This window comes from Habropoda laboriosa, unplaced genomic scaffold (genome assembly GCF_001263275.1).
Source record: "Habropoda laboriosa isolate 0110345459 unplaced genomic scaffold, ASM126327v1 scaffold212, whole genome shotgun sequence".
Lineage (NCBI taxonomy): Eukaryota > Metazoa > Arthropoda > Insecta > Hymenoptera > Apidae > Habropoda > Habropoda laboriosa.
This window is the reverse complement of record NW_017100509.1, coordinates 283,646-311,062: the sequence shown is the minus strand read 5'-3', so window position 1 is coordinate 311,062 and position 27,417 is coordinate 283,646. Positions and strand designations below refer to the sequence as shown.

The 27,417-nt window shown below is 37.3% G+C and overlaps 3 protein-coding genes across 3 annotated transcripts in view; 1 reads left to right on the top strand and 2 right to left on the bottom strand.

Moving 5' to 3' along the window:
- The window catches only part of LOC108576270 (voltage-dependent calcium channel gamma-5 subunit), a 17,595-nt gene extending 6,308 nt beyond the window's left edge, over positions 1-11,287 (top strand). Inside the window, exons 2-8 of the mRNA XM_017939229.1 lie at positions 3,475-3,567; positions 5,200-5,343; positions 6,028-6,116; positions 6,825-6,980; positions 9,937-10,149; positions 10,382-10,557; positions 11,229-11,287. Coding sequence (XP_017794718.1) covers positions 3,475-3,567; positions 5,200-5,343; positions 6,028-6,116; positions 6,825-6,980; positions 9,937-10,149; positions 10,382-10,546 — 860 coding nt within the window. The 3' untranslated portion in view covers positions 10,547-10,557; positions 11,229-11,287. The remainder of the gene's footprint in view (positions 1-3,474; positions 3,568-5,199; positions 5,344-6,027; positions 6,117-6,824; positions 6,981-9,936; positions 10,150-10,381; positions 10,558-11,228) is intronic.
- Positions 11,288-17,162: 5,875 nt separating this feature from the next.
- On the bottom strand, positions 17,163-19,259 carry LOC108576286 (cytochrome P450 9e2). Its single transcript, XM_017939242.1, has 2 exons — positions 17,930-19,259; positions 17,163-17,746 (listed from the first exon to the last, which is right to left on the bottom strand). Exons 1-2 carry the CDS (start codon positions 19,072-19,074, stop codon positions 17,359-17,361), a joined length of 1,533 nt encoding a protein of 510 aa, XP_017794731.1. The 5' UTR covers positions 19,075-19,259; the 3' UTR covers positions 17,163-17,358.
- A 4,207-nt stretch (positions 19,260-23,466) lies between these two features.
- Positions 23,467-27,185, bottom strand: LOC108576287 (transmembrane protein 114). The gene is made up of 5 exons (XM_017939243.1): positions 27,008-27,185; positions 26,329-26,572; positions 24,469-24,543; positions 24,102-24,239; positions 23,467-23,717 (listed from the first exon to the last, which is right to left on the bottom strand). The coding sequence occupies exons 1-5, from the start codon at positions 27,038-27,040 to the stop codon at positions 23,467-23,469; spliced, it is 741 nt and encodes a 246-aa protein (XP_017794732.1). The 5' UTR covers positions 27,041-27,185.
- Positions 27,186-27,417: the final 232 nt, after the last annotated feature.

Genomic DNA, 27,417 nt, shown 5'->3' with positions numbered 1-27,417 from the left:
ATAATAAAGAAGATAAAAAGACCTATATTTAAGAATATTATCTACTCGTAATTATTTCGTTATATGACACCCTTTACTCTACCACGTTTAATCCTTAACACGTTCACAGTTTGATTAAAACAGCGCGAATGCTTGGAATAAATAGCCGCGTTAACACTGTGAAGAACATTGGAATATATGAGACCCAGGTGGAATTCGCGAGTTGGAAAAACAGAATCCACCCGTAAACAACTTTAATTCTTTATTAGTAAACTTCTCGCTTCCGGGGGAAAAATATATATGTCAAATTTCTGCCATTCGATATCTAGCAAATTCTAAATTCTACGTTCCTTCTATCTTATTTCTAATTCTTATATCTACTGATTTTTTCTATTATTTCTCATTAATCTTAAGTATTATTCTTCGTGTTCTCGATAAATGTCGAATGACCAGAGAGGAAACTTAACCCAAACTTAACGGCCAACACTAAAGCTAGGCAAAGTATGGCACGATATTTTCACACTTCACACATTGCCCAGCCAGCGCATATAACATTGTCCTTCGTGGTGCACGCTCGTCTCGAAGGAACTGGAAATTACCAAAATGAAAAGTTGCCAAAAAGGTCGCACATTTCCGGTTCACCGGTTACGGTTGAACAGTGGTTGCACTGCGGTGTACACCAACGGCAAGTTATTATTTGTGTTATGCCTCCGTCAGTGGGTAAGCCGGCAACGAACCTAGAATATCGATTCTCAACTGTCGAAGGGAGGCAATACGGCCGACTTCCGGCACGAACCGGAAATGACTGTTCCACGCCTGCCAACCCAATTCCCCGTTCCCTCTTTTCCGACCCATAGTCCCACCAGCTCGCCGCGTAACTATAAAAGCCCGAAGCTTTACGTTCCCTTGTGGATGATTTTGAGAAACGCTTTGATAGTTGGATGCACCACCTCGGCATTTATTCGAAATTCCGAACAGGAATCGGATTTACATTACGGTCAATGCGCCTGTCTAAAGCGGCGGAAACGCGACGCTCCCTTTTATGCTATGAAAAACGCGTAATAGTTTCATTCTAACGATCATTTCTAAAAGTAAATACCGCGAAAATATACCGGAGCTTGAGTTACACAACGGTTTCTACGTAGCTTTCCGTCACGGTGAAACGGAATGTTTGACTATTTGCATAACGTGATTATTTAGTTAGCCATTCTCTTTAATTCTGTCGTCGAGAGTTGCAAAGAAATTATTAATGCTTTTTGCGAGACTGTTAGCGGATCTTCTCTTCTAGGTATTCCCCTTTCTTGAATCCAGGCTGAATTTCATTGTGAGAAAAATTCTTCCTCCGAATATTTTATCGTTTTAAATAATACCGGGTAGATTGTTACTTTTATTTTTTATTTATTTTGCATTTCCTAGGGAAGATTTGAAAGATACTTTTGTCGAACTTCGTTCGAAGATATTCTCCTATTATTTTTTCCCCACGTTTTAACCAATATTTAAGATATTCATCGAGGTAAATACGTATCCGTCTATCGGTTTTATATTTTACCTTTCGATTTCGCGAGATAGACGCCCATTTCCCCATTTTACGTCGGCAAATCCATAAAACGTGAAATAACAGCTCAGTATGGAGCGCGGAACTTGAGAAAAATTGACCGTCTCCAGTCGTGCTTGCATTTGAAGATAGCGAATTACGATTAACACCTTTATTTTACGGACAAATATTTTCACATCGTTTTCTCGCGTAACGGTGATTAATTCGCGTGCAATTTCGAGAGGAATTCGTTAACAGAATTTATTTTAAAAATTAAGCAAACGTGAGACTTCATCTTCAAAGTAATATTCTTTGATAAAATAAAACAAACGTCACGAGAAGACAAATTATGTTAACACAGTGATCCAACATTCACGATTCGCTACTTATTATCAAAAATTGTATCACAACTTGCGCGATGACTAAAACGATTGACAATATTTACCTATTGCATACATTGTAGAGGCATCAGGCTGCACGACGGGTAAACGTAATTATTTATACACGTTGTTGCCTCTAGAACAGAAACAAAATGATTCTCGAAACTATATTATCCCACAATTAACATTATCGCTATTATATCTTTGAAGGATACGCTAAAAAATTGTTCATATGTTCAAAATAAAATCTGTCGACTGGAACTTTGATACGGATCAATCAGATTCATCTGTGATACTAAAATAGAAGCATATTTTACGTTCTATTTGTGTCAAATGTGGTATTGCAAAATTTGATTTTGAATAAATATCAAATAAAATCGAATCGTATAGAATTCTACTCAGATAACCCAAAATCTTTGGTATGTTGAAAATTCACAGGTCACAGATTACGATTTTGTGCCACGTTCGTTTCAATTAAATCGAAACTCGTGACAGAAATGAAAAAGACGGTATTTTTCAATGACAGAAGGGAAGATCGAAAGATTTACTGTACTACAAAGCGTATAATTTACATTCGTCCGCTGCTTCCTCTTTTAACTTCGAATATGTCCAACATTTCCCTCGCGATTTCTTTTCAGGATTCCCGTTTTCATTCTGCAGTTAGACGGCCAGGAGATAATTATATTTCTGGTATTTTTCCCTATTCAGCTAACCTTTTTTAATACACGTATAATTACGTTAAGTCATTCACAGATATCAGAATAATTTATACGTGCATCAAAGAGATTAAAATAGAAGATTTTAACTTTAATGACTTAAAGCATCGTGTTTCTCCGACAAAGATAAAATCTTCCTCTCGTACTACCGTTTTTAAACTTGCCTCATCGATGAGATTATAACATTTGATCAACACAGAACAACAACAAAAAGTAAAAATTAAATCCTATAATAATAGTTACTTTAATTACGATCGAAGTAATACCTCCTTTAGTGAAATTTTTAACGAACGTCTGTTCAAACGAAATCACAGTTCCGATACGAGACTTACGTCGTCTCTGTGTTATTTTCACTATCAAGGACAAAATGGAAAATGTACACGTAGATGAAAGATGGAAATTATTCACGTGTGAAAGCGTCGTCGTTTCCATGGGGTGAAATATTACAGAAACTGCAAGATCACGGGATTTACAAACAGCAGAGCGAGAGAGAGAGTGCACACTTCAGAAAATGTTCCGTGGTTTTTCACGAATGTCTAATTCACGCGTTTTCCACACAATGTATGCAACGAAGAGAGAAAAAAACGAAAAGAGGGAATTCAACGCAGCATTACTAACGACTCACTTGTATTCTGACAACAACGGGACCATAAAATGCAACAGCTATAAAGCTATATACTTGAGAGGAGCTAGACTCTTGTGCACTCGACATGAAACGCTCTGAACATGCAAACTTTCTGAAACAACAGAAACAAATTTACTTTGCTATCGAACAATTTCGCGATAAACAAATGCTACAAAAATATGCATACCCCGAGTAGGTATAACGGTACCAGCGTATGAATAGCACCCTTTTGTTTTCTAGGCTCCCGCATGGAATACGAGTGTTCCAGCATTGACTATTTTCCAAACGAGGAGTACAGTCCGGATCCCAGCGATTCAACGATGGCAATACCATGTGAGTACCATGAGAAACGCACCATGAGACAGATGGAATGGGGAATGTGTGCCTTTGAACGGGGTTGATTAGGTGTCCTCTGTCTGGTACTGAACTGGAGTGTGACACGGTCGTAAAATATTCGGCGGGAAAATGCTTTCAGCTGGGAGAATGTACCACCCATGATAAACTGGATCCGACAATTTGTCTATCCCGATTCCTCCCCTCCCCTTTTTCCGCGCTATTTTTTTCTTCTTTCTTCCAGTTTTCATTGGACCGCGAGGGAAAAAAGAGAACGCCCAAACAGCGTGAAATTCGCGAAAATTCTTCTTTCCACGGTGGCTCGAGTGGGAAATATCTTTTGTGCTATTTTCTAGTGTAATTGAAGACGTGACTTTTATCGCTTATTGGTGAAAAAACAGAGGATTGATGAGTGTATCAAGAACTTCTGGTATACTTAGGTATACTAAGGATCTTCGGAATTAGAATGATTAATGGTAATTAACTTGGACTAAAGTATCCTAATAATTTGTGTAATTTAAAGTAGGAAATCTGAAATCCACTGTTTTAGTGTTAAAGATTATATTTTGAGATTGCATTTTTAATTTTCTTTGAGAATAGTATTTTTTATTCCCACTTGAATGTGTGAAATTCTTTATCTAATAATGCCATTAATTTTGCCCCAGAAAACGAATAGGTTCTATTGTATGAAATCCTGAATCTTAATAGCTCCTCGTTGTTTGGTTCGGTAAATGAATTCTCAGAAACAAAATAGAGTTCGTTCGAATCCAATCAATTGAACAGTTAACATAAAGTGGAGTATTACAGAGAACTGCATTGCTGTGACATTTTCAATCTTCTGAAACAGTTAAAGTTTGCACAAAAAGAAAGTATTTACCGGTTCGTCAACAGGTGCAATTAACAATCCTCTGTGGATAATTCATATTGAATCATATTGAATCGTTGGAGGCAACAAAGCCAATGCCTATAGAAGTTATTCGTGAAGCGGTATATAAATTTCCATATCGTTTGAAGGAGCGTGTGTAAAGGTGGTCACTTTGAATATTTTTAACTATTTTTATGTTATAATACACGGCGATTATTCAATAATTTGTTTTAATATGGTTTATTCAACGAATCTCTACATTCATTTCTGTTATAATTATACACTTGTCCGTCCCACTGGTTCCACAAAAGAGGAGTGAAAGAAAAAGAAACCTGGAAATCTCCAAGCCTAATTTTTTCCAATTTTTCAATTTTTTAATTTTCTAATTTTCTAATTTTTTAACTTTCTGATGACAGAGATATCAACTTATGATTTTCAAAGTATAGTACTTCCAATTTAGATATTTCTTAAATTAGATCTCTTTGTCTCTTTACTTACCGAACGATTCTAGTACCTTACAAACAGAAGACTATTTTCTCTTTTAATTTACCTGTTACACGAAGTCACTTTTATTAAGGACAAAATTTATGGTACTTCTACGTCTTTGTTAAACTGTATCCTGTACATAGTTTCATCTCGAATGTATTTCATCAGTATCCTCGTATTTTCATCTGATGACCGAAGAGCAATTTCGATGGGGAAAGAAAAATTTCGGCCTGGAACTTTTCCCATTCGTTCAGCCTTTCATACTCATATTTTTTACGCAGATGCAGTTACCAAGTCGGCAATGTTCTTCTTCGCTGCAACATCACTGCTGGTGGTGGCCGAAGTTTGTTACTTCACTGCTCACGTTACTCACCCGAGACACAGACTTTGCGTCTTTGTCGCCGGGGTAGTCTTCATAGTTTCCGGTGAGTAATAAAGTACACCGGCTTATATTATACGCAATACTTTACTTGCACGCTGCATTCCTGAAACGAGCTATGAATACAAAAATCAGAGAAATTACGAAACCTATCGCACAGTAGAATATGCTGCTTTACGAAATCTATATTTTCGTAAAAAAAAAAAGCGATCGGAAAACCTTTATTTTCAACATTCGATAGACAAACTATTACATTTCACAAACCAGAAAAATATCAGTGGTTGCGTTCGATTCAAGTTTTCGCGTATTTCTCAATTTCGCAACTGTGGAACAAAATTTATCCACTGAAAATTCGAACAGTATTTCGAATAAAATTATCGAAATGGCAGAAAGCGCTTAAATTCCTTTCAGCTAAATTCACTTTAAAAATCCATTACGTATCGTTTGATTTGTCGATCGTAAATTATGGGAAAGCTCGTATCGGTTTTTAAGTGTCACACGGTAAACATTTTCACGGTGATAAGTATTGTGTAACTTTTCGATGAAATCATGTAAGAATTAGTAGGTTAAAGTTTTTTCTACGCTGTCTAGCCTCGCGAGTGGTGTACGTACGAAGATGGATTAAAATTTAAATCATCGAGTTACGCAAGCTGCTCACTCCCCGTAAAATTGTCGCGGGGACTGCTGCAGAGAGATAAGGTTCGGGTTATTAAATCAGTTTCCCTTTCAGGTTTGTTAATGTTGGTGGGAATGGTGATGTACATATCTGTGTTCAAAGCTGAAGTTGGTAGTAAACTTAGACCAAGGTCATCGTTTCAGGTCAGTCTCATGTCACTCTCTACATTTCTCCCTTTTTTTTTTTTAACACCTTCCGATAAAAAAAAGTAATATTTCACAGATATTCCCGAATTCTCACGAACCAAGAATACATTTGCATTTTCCAAAAAAAATACGTAGTAGAAACATTCTATATTTTAAAATTCAAATGTAACTTCAGAATCCATATAAAGTGCCGCACGAAAAATTCTCAAGCGCTGTAATATTATAATTCTCAAACGCTATTTTAAGAAATGCTTAAAAAATTCAAATATAGTCTTTGAAATCCATATAAAGTGCCACGCGAAAAATTCCCAAGCGCTGTTTTAAGAAATGCTTAGAAAATTCTAATACAGTCTTTGAAATCCATATAAAGTGCCGGACGAAAAATTTTCAAGTGTTGCAATATCTCGAGATAAATTATAGTTCAACCTGCAAATTCCAAGTAGAAACATTCTATATTTCGAGAAATACTTAAAAAGTTCAAACATATAGTTTTAAAATTCACTTGGAGCGGTAGACGAAAAATTGTGAAACGCTCTAATATCTCGAGTATAAATGATATTTTAACCAGGGAATTGAACCGTGGAATATCCTACAGAGTGATGAAATTCTCGGTTTCATATTTCCTACGGTACACCTTAGATTACTTTTTATCTGTGTATCATGCCTGTATGAATGAATATCTTCGTCGCAATCTTGCGATTTCAGGGACCACCCTTCACCTACAGGTACGGATTCTCATTTTTGCTGTACGTGAGTGGCTTCATCACGACCGAGGTCGCTGGCACTTATGCCATTTTCTTGTATATTTCTTGGCACCAAAAAGAACTGGTACGGAGAGATTCCAGGCGAAAAAATTACGGGGTTGGTAGTATTAGCTTCTTTTCTACGACTTCGTAGGATCGTGACTGATCCGCGCTCGGGAAACTTGGACCGAATTAACATCCGTTTAAAAAGTTTACGTTACGGAGAAATTGAAATCAGTTTGGTACATTCGATTTTGGCAGAATATCAGAACAATCGGAACAACTTTTCTCCTCTTAATTGTGTCTCCTTCGTTTTTTCTTTCTTTTTTACTTCGACGTATATGCAAATCTGGAATTATTTTTTCTCTCTCTCGTTAACAGTCGGTCCTTTCGCAATGGCAAACAAAGTAACTTTTTCGTGTTTCCAAAGTCCTCGCTACTTATTCCATAAAGTTTACGCCTTTCATCTTGATAATCCAGCGTGCTTCTTCCTCGGTTTACGCGTTTGCTCGAGATTCCTGGAGAAGTTTTAAACAAGATAAATTATTCTGTAAAAAAGAGAGAAAAAAGAAAAGAAAACACAGAAGAAAATTCAACCACAGTCTCTCACGGTTTCGAGCATAAAATAAAACTCTCGTGTAAATAAACTTCAAGCTTGCCTAAATATCTCGCGCACGAACTGCAAATTCGGGTGTGAAGTTTATCTCCATAAGTACGAAGTTTGCGTTGATAAAGGAACAAGTTTCACCCGTGACTTTTACATCGTTTCGCAGTAACTTACACGCGATAATTGTTCAAACTGCCCCCAAAAAAGAAATTCGCGACTTCACCGCGAATTAATTATCCTCTTTTTTTTTTGTCGCACACGGCTTAACAACGTTTCGAAACTTTGTTTTATATATAACAGACGTCGAGCACGGATTTGCTTCGCTAAAAATATTCTGTCCAAGTTAAATTACTCGTTTAATGGCTACCGTTAATAGAGTATGAAATGTTTTACATGAACCCCCATCTGCCCGTAATTCGATAAGTGCTTGTGTAAAATTTTCCTTGAAAAGGACGCTCGCATAAATTGCTTGAAAATGAATCTTGTTTAAATTTAGCAAACACTGTACCCCCGCGTTAAATCAATATCGTAGACAGCGAACGAGTTGGTATACATTAAAACGATTATCGAAACGTGAAACAAAAGAAAAAAGAGCAGACGAAACAAGGAAGAAAAAGAGTTTGTCGGGGAGGAAGAAAAAAAGGGAAGAATCTGTCGATAGTTTTCTTCGCGATCCGCGTACAATTAAATCTGACGTCTTATTTGTCCGTTAATTAACACGAAGGCAAATTCGTTGGAGTTATTCTTAAACTGAATTACTATCTGGCAGCTAGAGTTAAGTTACATTTAACTGGTAAATAGACACCGAATGAAAACGAAGCGGAATGCGAAGCAGAAGGAAGTGTTAGCTCTCTCGGTCTCCGAGTACTTGAGATCTCATTCGTGCAATGCTACAGTGCTCCGGGAGAAACAAGTGACACTCTTGACTTCGTGTCTCCAGGTACTAGTTTTCACCGCACCGAACCAAAGATTAAAAGCATCGGTTCACTTTATGACAGAGTTTCGAAACTTTCAACGCCTGGCAGATACTCTTCGCAGCGAAAATATATATATATGTACTGTATATATCGAAACAGAGGCAGAGACAGTTGCCAAAGTGGAATCAACAGTGTTGGTAACAGAAGACGGAAGCTTAGTCACCGAAATTTAGGACCAAATTCTAAGAGGCATACCTGTTGCAGTACTTATGGGCACTAGAAACTTGCCTCCTCTCCAGAATCTAAATCCACGACATAATAAAATCAGACATTCATGCTACCTAAAGTCGTCTCGAGAGATTAGAACACTCGTTCTTGTAGAACTTCGTCGGGCCATTTTAATTTGAAGTTCTGTGCTCGTGGATGCTTCACGAGTTAGATGTTAGAGGTAAATATATTTTGTGGAGGAAAGTGCATATTTATCAATGAAGTATAGTTCTACATTAACTCTCAGACAGTTGACTTTGCAACACTCAAACACACAATGAAGGCTGGGTCATAATCATCGAGGAAATTTAAATGTAAAATGATAAGGGTCGAACAAGTGTTTCGGCGCGAAATTTGAAAAATTCGAAAATTGGAGTGAAACACTTCATTTCTTTAAAAATAACAGTATTCGTTCACTGTTCGTGAAATTATGGCAAAACACTGTGCACTCGTGTTTCAACAGTGCATTCGTTTCGATGTGTAAACAGATCTTAATTCGACACGCGACGTGTGTGTGAGGAAATAACGTCGCGTTAAATAATCGAATGATAAAGAGAAAGGTGACAGAAGGAGGCAAACGTGAACGGTGCATCGGATAAAAAAGAAAGGAAAATACAGGAAAAGAGAAGAGAAGAGAAAAGGAAAAGAACAATTCTCACCCTACAGTAATCCGTATAGTCTCTGTTAACGCTGAGCTTGATTCATCCCCACTATGCAAGGGGAAGTGCAGTGCCTTGCATGCAGCGAAAGAGTGGAAGTGGAATAGGTCAACCATACACCGACCGTCAACCTTGTCCCTTCAACTACAACTACATATGTACATACACTTGGTTATTTTTTATTTCGCAGAGTGCTAACGACCAACTTTATTTTATTATTTCCCCGTCGAAACGACTGCTACGATTTATTTTACGGATTACGTCTCTTCCGAAACGTACACTCCGAATAATACATATATATATATTTTTAACTAATACAACAATTTACAGAAATGTTCTTTTCTAATAATTCTAATAATTCTGGTGGCTTCCACGCGAGGGAAACGAGGATTGAAATTTCTCTTAATCGAACAAGTGGTAATTATGCAGATTGGGGTTTCGTGTAACTTTTCGATCGAAGCAACGAACCCTCGAAACTTCTCGTATTAAACGTACAACTTTCGATACAAATTTCCCCCGTACGTGCAAATGCGATTTAATTATTTCGCCGAATTTCGCACTTTCTATTATTTTCCCTCGATCGTGGCAAAATTCTTGTTCCCTTTTTATAACGTTTCCTTTCAGGGTGTGTACCACTTAGACAATCACCACGTGCACCATGCGAATCACGCGACCATAGGTCACAGCGGTTTCCTCTGCGAGAGGCATCAGAAGAGATACTTCTTCGGCAGGGATTCCGTGGATCACGTCGACTTCGACGAATTCTTGCCGCCGCCGCCGAATTTGGATTACCACGATTATTCCAGACAGTTTCCCAGAGATCTCACCACGCAGACGGTAAAAAGAGAAAATCCCTCTGTGAAGAGGGACAGAGAGTAATACTCGCGCGGAGAAGTGGAAAATGAACATTTTTTTAATTAAATCGAACAGCTCGAACCTTCTCGTCAATTTTTGCTTCGTGTGAAATTACAATACCATTCGATTGCAATTGAAACTGATATCGATCGAGTCACGGTTAAAATGAAACGTTCGAACGTTACGTTGGAGTAAGTGTGACTGGATATTTCAGGTTAGTACAACAGCGGATGTTTTACAAGAAGAGGAAGAGGAATACAGTCCAAGTGTACAGCACGAATTCGTGACTTTTGATTTGGACGAACCGTTGCCGCCACCGCCGCCAGTTAGGGGTAGCGAATGGACCTTCGATACACTGAGGAAAACTACTCCCGTCTGATATACCGTCAGGTATTACTACTTGCATTTCGTTTTCACTTTATTGCGGACGTAATTCAGTCTTCGTGATCGATTGTGTACGTTTTATTGATTACTGGGTATTACACGCTACGTGTACAGTTCACGACGTGAGATTTCGTGAAATATGAGAAGACATTTGTTTAATTAAATTAATTATTATTGTTAACTCGCGTTGTGCACCGTCGATCATGAGTATTGAGATATTCATCACGTTCGTCGAGGAAGGATTATTATGATTTAAATTACGTTTCCTCGTCCAAGTTAGTATCATACATATATCAGTAAAAATATACAGGGTGTTCAGGTTATTAAATACTTCTCAGAGTTTATCTCGCAAGTGGTAGATTTGTGAGAAAAATAGAGGACAAAGTTGAATTATTTTTTATGCACTATAGGATGGCTTTTTTAAACGATTGTTTAGGTTTGCTTCACATTCGACAAGTGTCCCTATTATTAATATCAAACACTTTGCATCGGGAAATACAATTTCCCCTCCTCTTCAACAATTCCATCCTATCTGCGCTGAAATTTCACAAAACTTTCAACCCGAACCCAAACATATTTGGACAAAAACCTAGAAAAATATTTGCACGCGTAGACTCAGAAACGATTATAGCAGATTGTGAGGGTAACGCGACTGGCTTGTCATTTTTTCCACGCAGATACGCGAGGCTGGTGCAAAGCGTTGAAAGCGACGACGAGGACGAAGCGGAAACCGAGGAGGACCACGACATAGCCGGCGATTAAACAAATCGACTTGCTTTTTAATGAGGTACCTTGCGACGCGATTGGAAAGCTTTCATCGGTTGAAACACATCGAGAAGAGAGAGACAGAGAGAGATACAACTCCCCACGCAGAAGCAGACGAAAGACGGGAAAGTAACATTGGACTTGGATCGATAGATTATCGAATTTCGGTTTTTTAATAACTTGTTGAACTTTCCGCGACAGACTGCAGCGTAATTCTGACGTTCGTGAGGCTTCGTGAAAGGAAGAAAGTGAATGAGAATGAAAAGGGGGGGAATAGAATTTATCCATGAATAATGATAAAGTGGAACCCCCGGGTATCGATTAACGCGTTCAATATTCCACTCTTTTTGTACATTTTTTAATTGAAAGAAAGAAAGAAAGAGGATCGTGAAGAACAGTTTAAGACGATATCTGGTGACTCGATAAAACGTGAAACTCTGAAACGACGAACTTCAAGATTGAAGAAAAGTTGTCGGGCAGACTTCGTTTTACTTCTTCTTCTTCTTCCGATGGCTTTAATCAAGCTAATCGACTGCCAGCCTCGATCACTTCTATCATTATTCGCATACAGGAATGATATAGTAATCGTTTTGTTCAAACGAACCGTCCCGTCGTCGTTGAAGGAAAAATTGCAGGAACGAGTTTAACGATTATCGATAGACTGTGGATATTTATGCAATTGTAATATATGAAAATGCAGTATGGTTCGATTAATATGATCTCGATTATTTTCTTTACTAGTAGATCGTTCAAAATTTTGTTTGTCACGGAGAACAGAGTTTTGAAGAATCTTTAAGACGATCTCTCCTTTAATTTTTAAAATAAATTTTCAACGCGGTGTTCAATTTTTTTCTATACTTAACCCTTTAATTTGCTTTGTTTTGCCTATTAGCTAACATTGAGGCGAGTTCAGTGTGCTCGATATAATACATTTTTTGTATATATACCCGATTAGAAATTTCAGTTAGGCAGACATTAGGTCCGCATTAGGCGGCCGCATTAGGCTTTCCCAATGAGGCCAACCGCATTAGGCCCATGTTAGAATAGCTTTCTTAGGCTGTCGTTGGGAGACATTAATGAAATCTCACGAGGAATACCTCATCAAGACACTGTATGGATTAAATTGTAAAAACTTTTATCTTGTTGAAAGCTCTCACGCAAGCGTACGTCCGACACTGAGATGTCTGTAAATATTCCTACATATAAGTTTGAGAGCCCCACTCCACCTAATTTAGGTGTGCGCTCGGCCATCCCCATTTGGGCCACGTATAGCAACTATTAGGAATGCCTAACTTAGGCGTGCGCTCGGCCACGCCCGTTTGGGCCACGCCCATTTGGGCCACGTATGGCAACTGTTAGGAATGCCTAAGTTAGGCGTGCGCTCGGCCACGCCCGTTTTGACCACGCCCATTTGGGCCACGTATGGCAACTGTTAGGAATGCCTAAGTTAGGCGTGCGCTCGGCCATCTCCATTTCAGCCACGTATGGCAACTGTTAGGAATGCTTAAGGTAGGCGTGCGCTCGGCCACGCCCGTTTGGGCCACGCCCATTTGGGCCACGTACGGCAACTGCTAGGAATGCCTAAATTAGGCGTGCACTCAGCCACCCCCATTTGGGCCACATATGGCAACTGTTAGGAATGCCAAATTCCTTCCGAATTAGGACCTAATGCGGTAACGATTAGGCTTGCAGCATTTAGGTGTGCCTAATCGTTTCCGCATTAGGCCCACATTCGTCTTTAGGCATGCCGAACTGAAATTCTAGTCGGATACGTATAATAGAATTTATATATAAAAAACTGAACGTCATGTTGAAAATTTATTTAAAAAGAAACACAGAAGAAATACAAAGTCGTTAGCTCAGAGATTCTTCGAAATTGCGTTTTCTGTGATAAGAAACATTTTCATGGGTACCACAATAATCGATGTGGTCATGTTCTGTGAACCACAAAGTATATAAAATACGCGAGAGTAACGTTAGAATCTCTCAAGATACGTAAATAGCGACACTAATTCATAAATGTACCATAGTATAGATGGTAAGATTCTAACGTTATTTTCACGTATTTTGCATATTTTGATAGGTGATAATTGCATAGTTGAAAATTTATTTAAAAAGAAACACAGAAGAAATACAAAGTCGTTAGCTCAGAGATTCTTCGAAATTGCGTTTTCTGTGATAAGAAACATTTTCATGGGTACCACAATAATCGATGTGGTCATGTTCTGTGAACCACAAAGTATATAAAATACGCGAGAGTAACGTTAGAATCTCTCAAGATACGTAAATAGCGACACTAATTCATAAATGTACCATAGTGTAGTTGGTAAGATTCTAACGTTATTTTCACGTATTTTGCATATTTTGGTAGGTGATAATTGCATGAAAATCCGCGGTTTAATTACTAATTAAGCTGTTAATTATTATGCGATGCGAAAAAGGGAAAGGTACGAGTATTGCATAGCAACAATGGTGGATTGGGTACGTTGAATTCGTGAGAAGAACATTTTCATCGTTTTATATCCTGGTTGTTAATGCGATAGTAATTTCCTAGTCATTAGGATTATTTGCATTTGTTCCTGGAGTCGAGTACTTGCATTTAAGTGAAAGAAATTATCTTCGATGGAGAAGATACGCTTTTCAAAGACTGCAACTTACATCTGCCATACTTGAAACCAACCGAGACTGCAAATCGATTAAATCCATAATCGAATAAGCGTTAGGGTATTTACTGTAATTGTCGAACATCCATATTTTACACTTGATATCGTGGAATTGGAGAAGGATTGGAATTTTTGAAAATTAAAATCATCCTTTGAATATTTCTCTGATTGGAAATACTCGTTTCTTAATTACCATTCTTTCACGTTCTCTCCTGCTGCAAAATTGAACAGATATTCGAACTTTTGAGAATTAAACTGTATAACAAACTACAGAAAAGTAACAATTTTTTAATTATTCTCAAAAATTTCATTCCTGTTTACTGCAGTTGCAGTAATTTGAAATTATATAAATGGTGACCACGATATTAAGATTTCAATAAAGACTGCAATGCTAACGAAGGCACCAACGAATTGAGTCGAGAAAAGGACTATCGAATGGGAAGGAAAAGTATTTTTGAATGTGATAAAAATACATGTACAGATACAAAATTGAACTGTAACGAGGAGGGAATTTTCTTCTTTTTTTTTTTTTTAGCTGAAAAACGAGGAATTGCAAGTGAATCTGAAAATGGAGCGCAATAACTTGTTGATTGTATTATGAACATATTCGAAGGTTGAACTAAGAGGAATTTTACTGCATTTGCTGTACAGAGTATATTATGATGTTACTATATCAATTACATGTCTGAGAATTTTTAACATCATGAAATAGCTGATAGAATTTTTATACAGTGGTGAATTTTCCACCGAGAAATTTATATGCCAACTTATTGATTAAATACAGATGAAGATTATTAGTATAATCGATGAGAGAATAAAAATGAAGAGAGAAATTTGACTAAAAGTCTGATTAAATAACGTGTATAAATGTAACGCCGAGACATAACTTCGTTTGACATGTTGAATATTACGAGAAAGTTGTAATAATATTCAATTTTTCGACAATAGTCATATTTTACAATTATTCCAATTTTTTATGTCACGTTAAACCCGTTGTTTAACCCAGTCACGTGAAAATACAAATTTCACAGGTTGCACGGTAATTAATACCGGTGTAAAAAATAAAGCAGAACGTTATGTTCGTAAACCGAACGAATTGGAGATATAAAACGACTGGTTTCGTAAAAAGTGTTTGAATTAAAACGAAATATACAACGTAGGATTAGAATTTCTTTGTTTTGTAATTCAATGAAAATGTTTCTCAGCGGAAAATAATGCGTAAACCTAATTAGAAATAAAAGCTAACTGGTTCTATGAGAATTCGTTGTATTTAAAAGAAGATACAACGTTGGATTACAATATTTTCTTCTTTGTAATCGAATTGAATTATCTTCCGGTATAAAATAATGTGCGTTGGTTTATTTTTATGTGACTGGGTATACGAGAAACTCCGCAGTTTCTTTAAATTTTTCAAGTAATACTTGTAAATAATTTCATTGCAAGCAATGCAAAATATAATGTAAAATGCATCGACATGGCAAGTTGCTTTTGTATTATACAAATTTGCAATGCTCAGAGTCAAATTGTTAAATATGAGACTCAAAGACTTCGTAATAGTCTTTAATTAGAAGAGAAAAAAATAATCGAGCAATTGTCACATGATGTAATATAGTAAACAAATGGTCGTTGTACCAAAAAGTATTATGTATCACCTCAACAGAAACAAGAAAAGATGTTTCTGAAACTGTTGCCACTGTTTATAAAATAATTCATGTTCACTAGCATCTAATTGAAGTTTATTGTTTATGTATTCGATGGTGATAAGCTTGTCTAAACTTTACAATTTGTACAATAAAGTTTCTTCAAATCAAAAATATTATCCCTGTTGGAACATTAAATTCACATTTTGGAAGGCTACTGTGGCGCCATCTAGAACGGACCCTTTTTCTAAGATATTTTAACAATTCTCTTTCTGCAAGGTTATTGTGGCGCCATCTAGAAGGCACGTTTTTCAAGAAAATTTAATTGTTTTTCTCTAAGGACATCGTGTCGCCATCTAGCGCCAAGGTGATATTACTAAACGAAAAAATTAATTTCGGAAATTATTTGTTAATTTAGTAACAGCACCTCGGCGCTAGATGGCGACACAATGTCCTTAGAGAGAATTAATTTTTAAATAATGCTTTAAACGAACAAAGCTGACTGCTAGATGGCGCCACTATGTCCTTAGAGAGAGTTGAATTTTAAATAAATGAAATAAATAAATAAATAAAAATAATTAATTCTTAAATAATGCTTGTAATGAATTAACCTCACTGCTAGATGGCGCCACAATGTCCTTAGAGAGAGTTGAATTTTAAATAAATGAAATAAATAAATAAATAAAAATAATTAATTTTTAAATAATGCTGGTAAAGAATAAACCTGACGGCTAGATGGCGCCACCATGTCCTTAGAGAGAGTTGAATTTTAAATAAATGAAATAATTAAATAAATAAAAATAATTAATTTTTAAATAATGCTGGTAAAGAATAAACCTGACGGCTAGATGGCGCCACCATGTCCTTAGAGAGAGTTGAATTTTAAATAAATAAAATAAATAATTAAATACAAGAAAATAATATATAAATAATACTTTTAACGAATAAAGCTCACTGCTAGATGACGCCACCATCTCCTTACAGTAAGTTAATTTAGAAAAAAACTGAGTCATTTATTGGATGACTTTCACAATAAAATCTTCCGTTCCACGAGGTCGATATGACGTGTGTATTTTATTTCCTCTGGTTATTCAATTGTCGCTCAATGAGGATAATAGTTACGACGGTTACGTTGTAAATTTTTAATTCGTCTCATATGTATCCTTTTTATTGCGTGGGCATAGTTACGTCTGCTTGAGGACGTAGACTTCTCTTAGGTCAGATTAGGTCAATAAGCAAAATGATTAACCCCACTTTTTGACATTCTTGCGAAGATAACAAATTCAATCAATTTGATTTCATGGAGTTAATCACTTTTTATGCATAGATGGAAAATTTGAAGACACAAAAATGCACAGAATGCACGTAATAATCGAAAATACACAAGTACTCATCGGATAAAACAGTTGCCTATCTACCTTCGATTTTTTTCAATCACATTCATGAAAATACGAATTTGCACAAAAATCAGCAGTATACTCGTAAAACCAACAAGAATGACAAATCTATATTAATTGAATTAATGAAACGACAACTGGCTGTGAGTTAATTATTCAGGACAGCACAACGTACCAATGAATTGATGAATTTTTATTGCAAAAACACAGTTAAAGCATAAAATGAAAATTACAATCGAAGCATTAACAATTCGATGGTGCTAGGGCCGCAAGCAACATAGATACAAAGAAAATATTCATGTCACACCCTAAATGTAAAGAACCGACCGAGGAACTCGTTATTCAATAAACTTTGCTACCGCTGTCAGAATGAACGTGCACAGGACATATCTCGCGTCTCGGTTCAATTTGAAACCAGTATCCGTCCTCTGCTATCATGGCAGACGCCGATCTGGTCAACTGCAGAGGTATACGCGTCTTCTCGCAAGGTTTCAACGTGCATTTAGCGAAAAGATGGAACAGAAGAACCTTCGTCTTCAAAAGCGCGAATCTGTTCCCGATGCATACCCTTGGTCCCAGTCCAAACGGCAAATAAGCGCCAGAATTGAACTTCTTCGATTTGTCCATGAATCGTTCCGGATCGAACGTGTCCGGGTTCTCGAAGTATTGCGAATCATGCTGAAGACCGTAGATCGGTATCTGGATGTAACTTCCCTCCTCGACCACGAATCTGTTCCCGATGCATACCCTTGGTCCCAGTCCAAACGGCAAATAAGCGCCAGAATTGAACTCCTTCTTCGATTTGTCCATGAATCGTTCCGGATCGAACGTGTCCGGGTTCTCGAAGTATCGCGAATCATGCTGAAGACCGTAGATCGGTATCTGGATGTAACTTCCCTCCTCGACCACATACGGTTTCAAACCAGGCAAAGCTGGCGGCAATTCGAACCGTTTCGTGCATTTTCTATCCGTGACAGCGGCTATCGGATAGTGCCTCAGAGTCTCGTTCACCACAGCATCCAAGTATTTCATACCGTTCATGGCTTCGTACGTGATTTCACCGTCGTTCTTCGCCAAAGCATCGTCGATCTCGTCTTGCAGCTTCTTCTGAATCTTCGGATTTATCCCAACTTCGTGAGCTGCGAAGCACATCATCGTCGACACGTTCTCCAGACCTCCGACGTAGAAGATGAAAACTTGGCTGATTATGTCCTCGACGGTCAGCTCTTTACCTTTCGTTTCCATCAGCAGTTGAATCATGTCCGGTCGACTGATACCTTTCTCCACCCTCGTTTTGATATTCTCGGTCACCACGTCCATGAAGAACTTCTCGATCTTCGGGTCGACAATCTTGATACGGAATAATTTGTACAGGAAAGGGAAGTGTCTAGCCATGAAGAATTTGATTATGTTAGTTCTACCGAAATTCGTCGCTTGTCTACCGTAAACGTAGAATTTGTTCTCGCGATCGGTCATCGAGTCTACGTTGATGCCGAAGGTGCAACTCGCGATTATGTCGTTGGTGCATCTCGTGAACACGTCCTTCAATTCGAGAACCTTCTTGTCGTCCGGTAATTTCGACAGAAGCTCTCCGTATCGTTTGGCACAGTCGTTCATCAGAACGAACATGGATTTTATTTTGCTGGTGGTGAACGTCGGACTGGCGGCGTTTCTCAGGTTTCTCCACTCGTCGTCTTTCAGGATAAACAGATTTTTGGAGAATAGCAGGTCGGAATCACCGGTGATCAAGGTTTGATGGTTGACGAAATGCTCGAAATTCTTCACGGTGATCGATTTGATCAGTTCGATGTCGCGGATCACGAATACAGGTTGCATGAACTCGTAGTAAACCACGTACTTCGCGTCTTTGTGCAGATTGTAGTTGTATTGCATTATGTCCGCGACAGTTTCGCGCTGATAGAACAAGTCCCATGAACAGCCCACGATAGGCAACGATTTTCTGTACGGAATTCCGTGTTTTTTAAACGGATTGCCGAATCCCGAGAGGTAGTAGGCAGCGAGAGCCACGGCCGACAGTGCCAAAATTATGGTCCACATGGTGGATTTTTCTTAGGTGATTCGAGCAATTTTTCCCGATCTCAAGTTAATTCATTTTCACAGACACTCTGTTTTCGCGATTTCAGAATTCTCTTATGCCGGGGGATGTCGATTTCCGACGAAAGGAGTAATTAGAGTGGTTGAGAAATTTTTGACACGCTTGCGACCGTGAATCCTGAACGAAGTATGGGAAGAGACTGAGAAGGAAATGAATGTGTGTGGCCGGTTGAATCGCCTATATGTACATATCTGTTACGTAAGATAACAGGGAACATTAATCTACTGTGTGAATTGCGTAGCGCCAGAACTCCTTAGAGGGAGACGAGAGATTTTAGAATTATACTATCTGGCGTATGTCTGTTTCTCGAGCTTATCCCGTTTCTGATAACTTTCCGATATCACTGTTGCTCATCTTTCGATATCGCCATGTTGCCATCGTAGGAGGCGTGAACAGATAGAGATGTAATGTACTACATCATCGCCGTTCATTTCTTGCTTTCTCATTGTCTCCGAGTGATCATACGTGTTTTCTTACAATTATTTCGTCAAGTTTAATTAAGAGCAACATGAAAAATTTGCATGTCATCCGATGTAATCCGGGAAGGCGTTAATTTCAATGAAAGAATCAGGAGAATGTGTAGAGTAACGTATTTTCTTTTTTTGTTCGAAAGTCAATTTGTGAATAGATCAACGAAGATTCGTAGAGTAGGTACACGTGCACTTGGATTTTATAGAGAACTTCCTGTCATCGTTTGTTCCAATGAAAGAATAATTTTCCTTTCGAGTTGTTAACTCGACGTATCACCATAAATACTGTAGAAATTGTATTGGTTTTTCTTCTTTCTACTTCATTCTTCATCCTCCTCTATCTAATGTGATAAATTTAAAGAGCAGTAGAGATCATTTTCCTGTGGTACGTAATTACTTTTCAATAGAAACAATTTTATTCTACATTTTCGAATTATTTTCTTTTTAGGCAGGCCTTTCGTCAGGTGTGATCAAAAATACTCATAAACGAAGGGTTGATTATGCGGGAGTAATGATTTCTGTTTGTGAAAATTAACATCTCCGAATGGAGAGTTGTGCATAGACTTGAATGGTTCTTTAAACGGTAATAGGAACGTGTTGCCTTGCGTAATACGAGCGCATAATCAAAGTTGGGAAAGTATCTTCCTTTGTCCCAACATTTCTGTTACTTTGTTTCCATCAACATCAGACGAAATCTGGAGGAAGTAGAAATAGACTACGGTTAAAGTTGCTAACCTGTTTTCTCCGTCCTTCTCTAATCGTTTCCGCTCCTTGCTGAAGAAGTGCGGTATCCTTCGATTCTGTTCCGTTCTATTCTACTCTGTACACTCCTAACGCCCAGAAATTTCACAGAAAATAACAATCAAAGTTAATAATGAAAATATCGTACATTTCTCTATTGCATCCCGTAACAAAAATATTTTCTTTCAATGAAAAGCGTTCGCCAATTTTTATTTTGACTAGTGAAGTGAGAGATTAGGGTAATTCAGTTCTCGTCGGTAGAACGTTCTGTTGGTACGTGTGAATTTATTTCGATCCGTTTATTTCAATCATGGAAAAGAGCAATTACAATTATTTTCATGTTGATGTACACGTGTATAAAGTAAATGTCTTTTATCAGAACGCGTGAACAGCTGCTTATACTCAACAAGCAAATGACAAAGGAACTTTCAATCAGACACTTTTGTGCAATTCATTCTGAGACCAATGTTCGCTAATCGTTACAATAACCGATCGAAGATGATACAGAGCTGTGTAGAATAGACGGTGAAAGTTTCGTTCCTCAGTTCGACATTCTAATTAATACTCGTTAATTAGTATTACATGTAACGTCAGAATTTCACTTGTTCACCGTAGTCGTAATATAAACGAACAATTATGATTAGCGAACGTTGATTCACGTTATTCTTCGATACAAAGGACATCAAACTCGAAACTCAACAAGCACAAAGTGCAATGCGTCGCGGATTAGATTATAGATAATATCAGTGGCACAAGTTTACCTATTTATGTCGATCAAGTCGATATTAAGGACTCGTCCGAGTCACGTTTAATTACAACTTCTTCGATATTGCATTTATGGCATAGGTAAAAGAATAATTACGATCGACATCCAACATTGGAATGTCGATATTCACTATACGTGGCAAAGTTGTCGGACCAACTGCCTGGTAATCGAACACTTAAACATGAGAATTGTGCGAGAAACATTTATCTGAAAAAATCGATGCTTAATGTGTTACAGTGGCAAATTCATTTTTCCAACTTTTCTCACTTACACGATCCTCAATTTCGTTCAGGTGTATGTATACAGTTCAAGTTTTGGACGTATTCTTACTTACATAGGGACAAAGTATCTTCTATATTTTTGTACATGATGTAGAGTCGTAGCTTTGAACTTTAATCGAGATTTCTCTTACACGAGGATTAAAGTAATCTTAATTGTTAGGTGTTGTACGATTGAATATCATCGTAATATCTGTCTCGACTAGAATCGTGGATTTAATCAGCAGTGACTTGAAATGGCAGATTATCTTTGCAACGAAACAGAGTTCCTTTTCTTTTTTCTTTTCTCTCTTGAAAACGATCTGATATTAATCATTTATAGTCATTGTACAATCGGTGTAGTATCTTCGACGACTAGAATCGTTTAAGCTTAAGTAACAATCACTGTAACTCCTCTCTGAACTACCGAAATTCTTGTGTTCGCGCATCTCAATTGCTTATTCGAGAAGTAAGTACTTTAGTTGATTAAGTAAGTTACCTTAACCGTAAGGACTTTTAAATACACGAGTCATTTCTTAAATGCTTAAGTGAAATTATGGACCTTAGTGAAGTTAAGTGATTTCATTATTTTGGTTTTCCGTTTGTTAGAACATTCGAAAAATCATACGTACGAGTTAACAATTGATCAATCGCTGGATCGAACTTGTTTTTATTCGCATTGCTGATAGTATAATCTTGAGAATCTTAAGATTATTCCACCTTAGTTCCCCCACAATAGCTGGTTCGCGAAGATTACCGAGATTAGAATCGCTTCCTTACATAGTAGAGCTTGTACATTTTGCCTCCAGAATGATTTCTACACTTGCTATACTCTACAGAGAATGTAGATTTTGATTATTTCAATAGGCACCGCTATTTCCTAAAATTCTTCGGTTCTTTTTTAGAAATTGGTTTCGTAGTCAAACATTTTGCAGAAAGATTTTCTATTATTTACAGAGAGGTATTGTCGTTTTAGATGATGTAGTGTCGCACTGTATCACACAGGGACATATATTTATTGCAAATTATTACGAGAAAGTTTTTAAAACGATTCTTTATTACGTCTCTCTCTCATTTTTTTTTTTTTAAATTCCCCGCGTAGATTATGGAGGACGATAGAAAAATATACGGTTTCACGTAGAAAAATAAACGTGATTGCATCGGGCTATTTTTTTGCTACATGTATCTTATCTCTGACAGGGAAAAATATTGAAACGATCGATCAGTTGTTTAGAAACACTTAGAAATTTTACATGAAACACATCGATCGTACATTCTAATACTAACGTGTCGTGAGCAATTTCTTTTACGTTCTTCAATTTGTTCATTCTGTGGAAAATCAACGACACAATCACAATCAGTTTTGGCAGACGTTCCGCGAGAGGTTGCTTTCGATTTGGGTTCAATGGTCCCAAGTGAATAATACTCTAAATTTCAATATTCCGGTCTAGTAGAAAAATAGCATATTTCTCGTTGGACACAAATTTCAATCGCTGTTTTTTCTTTTCCCGTTTTCCTACAAAATATCTCTGGCTCTGAAGTGTTCAACTCGAAGTAACAAGACAACTCTCCTCGCATTTTTGAAATTGCATCGTAAAAGTAGGTACCTTCTAACCGTACCGATTACTCGAACCACTTGGGGGAGGTGGAGGAATCAAGATCACAGTGCACTTGCGTTCTACTGTTCAGTTTTTTCTCTTCCGGTTTAACAATTTGCCAGGGACGAATAAGTTTCGACAATGTGTAAAAAATGTTGCTCAATTAACCGTAAAGATTCGCAGGATTTAAAAGAGGACTCGAACAATCGCACCGATGTTTCGTTTTTCTTATTCTCGCTTCGAGAAAATCAAACATCGATTTTCTTGAAACATTTACGATATAGAACAAGCTCGACATTGCTGATCATTTTTTGGGTATCCTTAACGAGCAACCCTTTGAACGATTGTCTCCTCACGCCTCTCTACGCACGGATATAATACATACATTACATGCATGTCTTTTACTTTCATCGATGCATTTACCTCGATCACAAAATTTTTCTCTCGCACACGTGCCACAGTCTCTCCGGCAGCACACGCAAGAATTAAGTGAAAAAACAAATCAACGACCGATTATGGTCGGTTCGTCGGCCATCGCAATCTCTTCTGTCGGTGCTTTGTCCCTCTTCCTTTTCCTCGAGAACACCATGAATGCGCATCCAGAGAGCAAGTTGCAGAGAAAGACGATCCAGGCGAGAATCAAAGAGAAGTCGTATCTCATGATTGCACCCCTTGGGTACGTCAGGTTAACGTGTTTACTCTCGAACTCGATCGAGGACAGAAGTACTTGTATCACCACCATGTTACAAGCGGCTGAAACCGAGACGAGAACGACGATTACGTTGTGAAAATGTTAGTTTTCTTTTGGCAATTTATCGTTACGGCAAATCAGCGTAATTATTGGTCAAATTTCATGCATTCATTTAGGAGAATATTTTGCGTTCGTGTAACAGAAGGTTCGACGTGATTTTGATGTAAAAGAAAAATGTATGTTATGCAGATTAATGAAAAAAAAAAGCGAGAGACGTGAAACGAGAGATGAGATTCGATGTGTATGCAATGCATATTATATACACTATGCATATTTCCTGATAGAATAGAGTTGGTGCAAATTCGACGTGAACCGAAATTCGAAAGATCAAAGGGATAGTTTAGCTGAGTTACATTTATCGGTTATTCAATGTTGTAATTAATTACCGCTAATGAAGTGTATTCCACCTGCCAGTCGCTTGAACATATATCGTGGGTTGCGGAAGGTGTAAATGGAGAAACAAAAGCCCATTATCATTATGAACAAACTGATTAACGCAAACGATACCTGTGTCCTCGAATAGTCTAGAATCATCAAAATCATTACAGTAGTCTGATATAAGGAATGAACAGTAACATTAACACTTTTTTTCTCTTAGCAACATCGCGTATCTTTCAATTGCAACGCAGAGATTACAGTTTTATTTCGAACAAGATATAAGAAGAAAGTAGATTTTCTACATCTATACATATATATATATATTCTAAGGAAATGATTTGTAATTATTCTCATGCAAGTTTAATTTCCACTTACTGACAACGGTGTTCAATCCTGGGTCCAGTTTAAACTGTTTTTCAGTGGGAAACATATCCAGATTCTTACACTCGTCTGAAAGAGAAAAAGAAAAACGAAATGAATGATGGAAACGAAAGATCTGAAAGGTTAAACTAGCGTTGATTAATGTAGATTTCGCTGGTTGTTTGCAAGTGTGATGCATGCATCGGCACACGTTAAAACCTCGGTTTCATTGTAATCACCCAATTCATCTTCATTTCTCTCCCAGCTTCCATTTACTATTTTCTCATCTTGGGTTATCTTTCTTTGCCTGGAACGCCTCGTTCGTGTCTCGCGTCATGGTAAGTTATTTTTACACGCAGCCTTTAAACGTAGCTGGAGAGACAATGAGAACGTGATCAATATTTACTCCACATGATATATAATCCTTTGATTATGCGAGATAAATTCATATCCTTCTAAACGTGGAATATTTGCCCCCGCATGACAGAAAAGAACGAATTACAATTTGTCACGTTCGATTATCTATCTAATCGTAAGATAATGGACGGTACGTGCACTGTTATATGAAAATATCACAAATCACCTCGCCTGTTAATCCGCGATAGATATTCTCTCGAGAAAAAAAATGAGATTCGAAATGAAATTGCGACGAGAGGGGGGAAGTGATTAGTGACAATTCAAGATAATATTACAGTTGTCTAATTTAGTGACTGTGACGTGCGCATGATGAAGTACACGTGTGGAACACTGAACGTGACGTACGACAACTCAGTGTAGGACTACAGACGCATATTCTGACACAGCATGATTAACTACAAAGTGTGAAATTGGCTATGGTAATTTCTCAGCATTATTACACTCTTGGGAAAAAAGTAAAACGTTCATCCGAAGAAGAATTAAAATATGTAACGGTAATGTTCGAGGGGAGGAAAGTATGGAAAAAATAGGAGTAGAAAGATGGTTATATAGAAAAATGTTCAATGACACGATTGCAAGGAAAAGAGGCGAAATCTATAATTGAATAACAGATTTGAATTTTGAAGCAAACCAGACTGGTACATTGAAGTTTAAGTAAACGAATAAATTAAGTACCAAGAGAAGTTTATAATCACGCCAGGTTTATCGAGGTATGGTAAATCTCTTGATGACATATTGAATGAATATCCGCCTTCTTTAAGCAAAATTGCAATAAATCAAAGTCTGTTAGGGAGGAGTGCATATTGGTTTAGTCCGGAGTAAATGATGAAGAGAGAACAACGCTAACAACGCTGGAGGAACGTGTGCATACACGGAACACCTTCGTAGAAAATGTATTATACCAAACGGTAAAGAATTTATTTACCTAACATCGTCAAAAGTTTCGTTTTTCTTTACTCTGAATTTTAACATTTTGTTTAAAACATTCGCGAAATAATTACAGTTCTACGATTAATTCATTATTTATATCAATTGTGGAGCCCGCCTTTTTTGAAACAATGCCATTGACTTTCGAACACCTGGCTTTTTGTGGCACCGTTTGTAAACCTTTAATTTAGAACAAGTAGAATTCTGAGTGATTAATTTGGTGATGGAAAATTTGCTGCTGGTCATTTAGAACAGGGTACAACATCACTTCGAATTATGGTACTTGGTTCAGTGTAAATCACGCGTAGCTTGTTTAATTATTAAGAAAACACGGCGAGAGTTGTCAGGAATAAATGTAAATTAATTACTGTACGAGCGTTAAGCGCTTAAATAATTGGCCAAACTGCAATTTTCTAGGTTCAGTGACGAAGACTGAATTTTTTAACGTTACGTGAAAGTGTAAATAAAAAGATTTATATCGTTGAATAGTATGCTGATGAAATATATTTTTGAAACATTTTGTATACTTACGAAAAGGAACCATCTCGGTTGAATTTTCGGACTTCGGTATGATTCCACGGACGCAGCCTCTCCAAAGACCCATGTGTTTGTAGATCAATCTTCTACCTTTAGTCGGGTCCCCAAGGGGTAAACCTTCTTTATCCGGTGCTTCAAGTGTGAACCAATGGTCGGTCCCAATGGCGACCGACCATATGCACACCGATAGACCGACAAGTACGGTGCAACCAAGAAGAATTCGCCTCTCAAAGATAACCTGTGTGACACAGAGGAAAATTTCCGATAGATTCTGCCTAACCAATGAAATTCAACATTTTCAAATCTTTTTCAGGAAACTTTAATATTTGAAATTTTCCATTCTCCAATCTTTTTCACGAAATTTTCCATTCTCCAATCTTTTTCACGAAACTTTGCAATTTGAAATTTTCCATTCTAGAATCTTTTCCACGAAACTTTGTAATTTGAAATTTTTCATCCTGAAATCTTTTTCACGAAATTTTGCAATTTAAATTTTCCCCTCTGGAATCTTTTCCACGAAATTTTGAAATTAGAAATTTTCTGTTACAATCCTGAAACCAACTCAGAATTCTGAATTTCAATTAGGATAGGAGTTCAATTTGTATTAATCCTTTACTGAATCCTAGAGAGTTGCTATGCAAGCTTTTGTCCAGTTCGGTCAAAGATGTAATACCTGGTTGTATAACGCTTTCATTCGGCTGGCCATTTTTCCCAATTCTCTGGATACCAGAAATTCTTATTTGGCAGACACCACCACTTTTCCTTTGCGGCCAAGTTTAATCGTTTCGTGAAATTAATACACTATCACACAGCATTCCCAGCGTTTTGAAGTTAACATATTCACGTGGTACAAAAACTTCGATAGAACATTAAGTTTCAATTGCGGAATTATTAATTATCGACCACAAATGATCATTTCAATCACGACGTTTGAATTCCAACAGATTAATATGGAAGTTCTGATTAAGTTTAATGTATTAAATTTTTTGATTCACATCAAGTTTCTTTTATTGAACTTTTTATTACTTTGTGAGGAATTTTTTATTAAGATTAAATCATAGTTTAAATTTTGTTTGTTAGATT

Bases quoted from the DNA above. Each gene is read 5' to 3' on its own strand.
- LOC108576286 (XM_017939242.1), bottom strand. From the start codon at position 19,074: ATGTGGACCATAATTTTGGCACTGTCGGCCGTGGCTCTCGCTGCCTAC. The intron at 17,747-17,929 runs GTATGTGGTCGA...CATCGGGAACAG, and splicing joins GCTTTGCCTGGTTTGAAACC to ATTCGTGGTCGAGGAGGGAA.
- LOC108576287 (XM_017939243.1), bottom strand. From the start codon at position 27,040: ATGGCCAGCCGAATGAAAGCGTTATACAACCAG. The intron at 26,573-27,007 runs GTATTACATCTT...TGTGTCACACAG, and splicing joins TGAAAGCGTTATACAACCAG to GTTATCTTTGAGAGGCGAAT. The intron at 24,544-26,328 runs GTAAGTATACAA...TTTCTCTTTCAG, and splicing joins AACCGAGATGGTTCCTTTTC to ACGAGTGTAAGAATCTGGAT.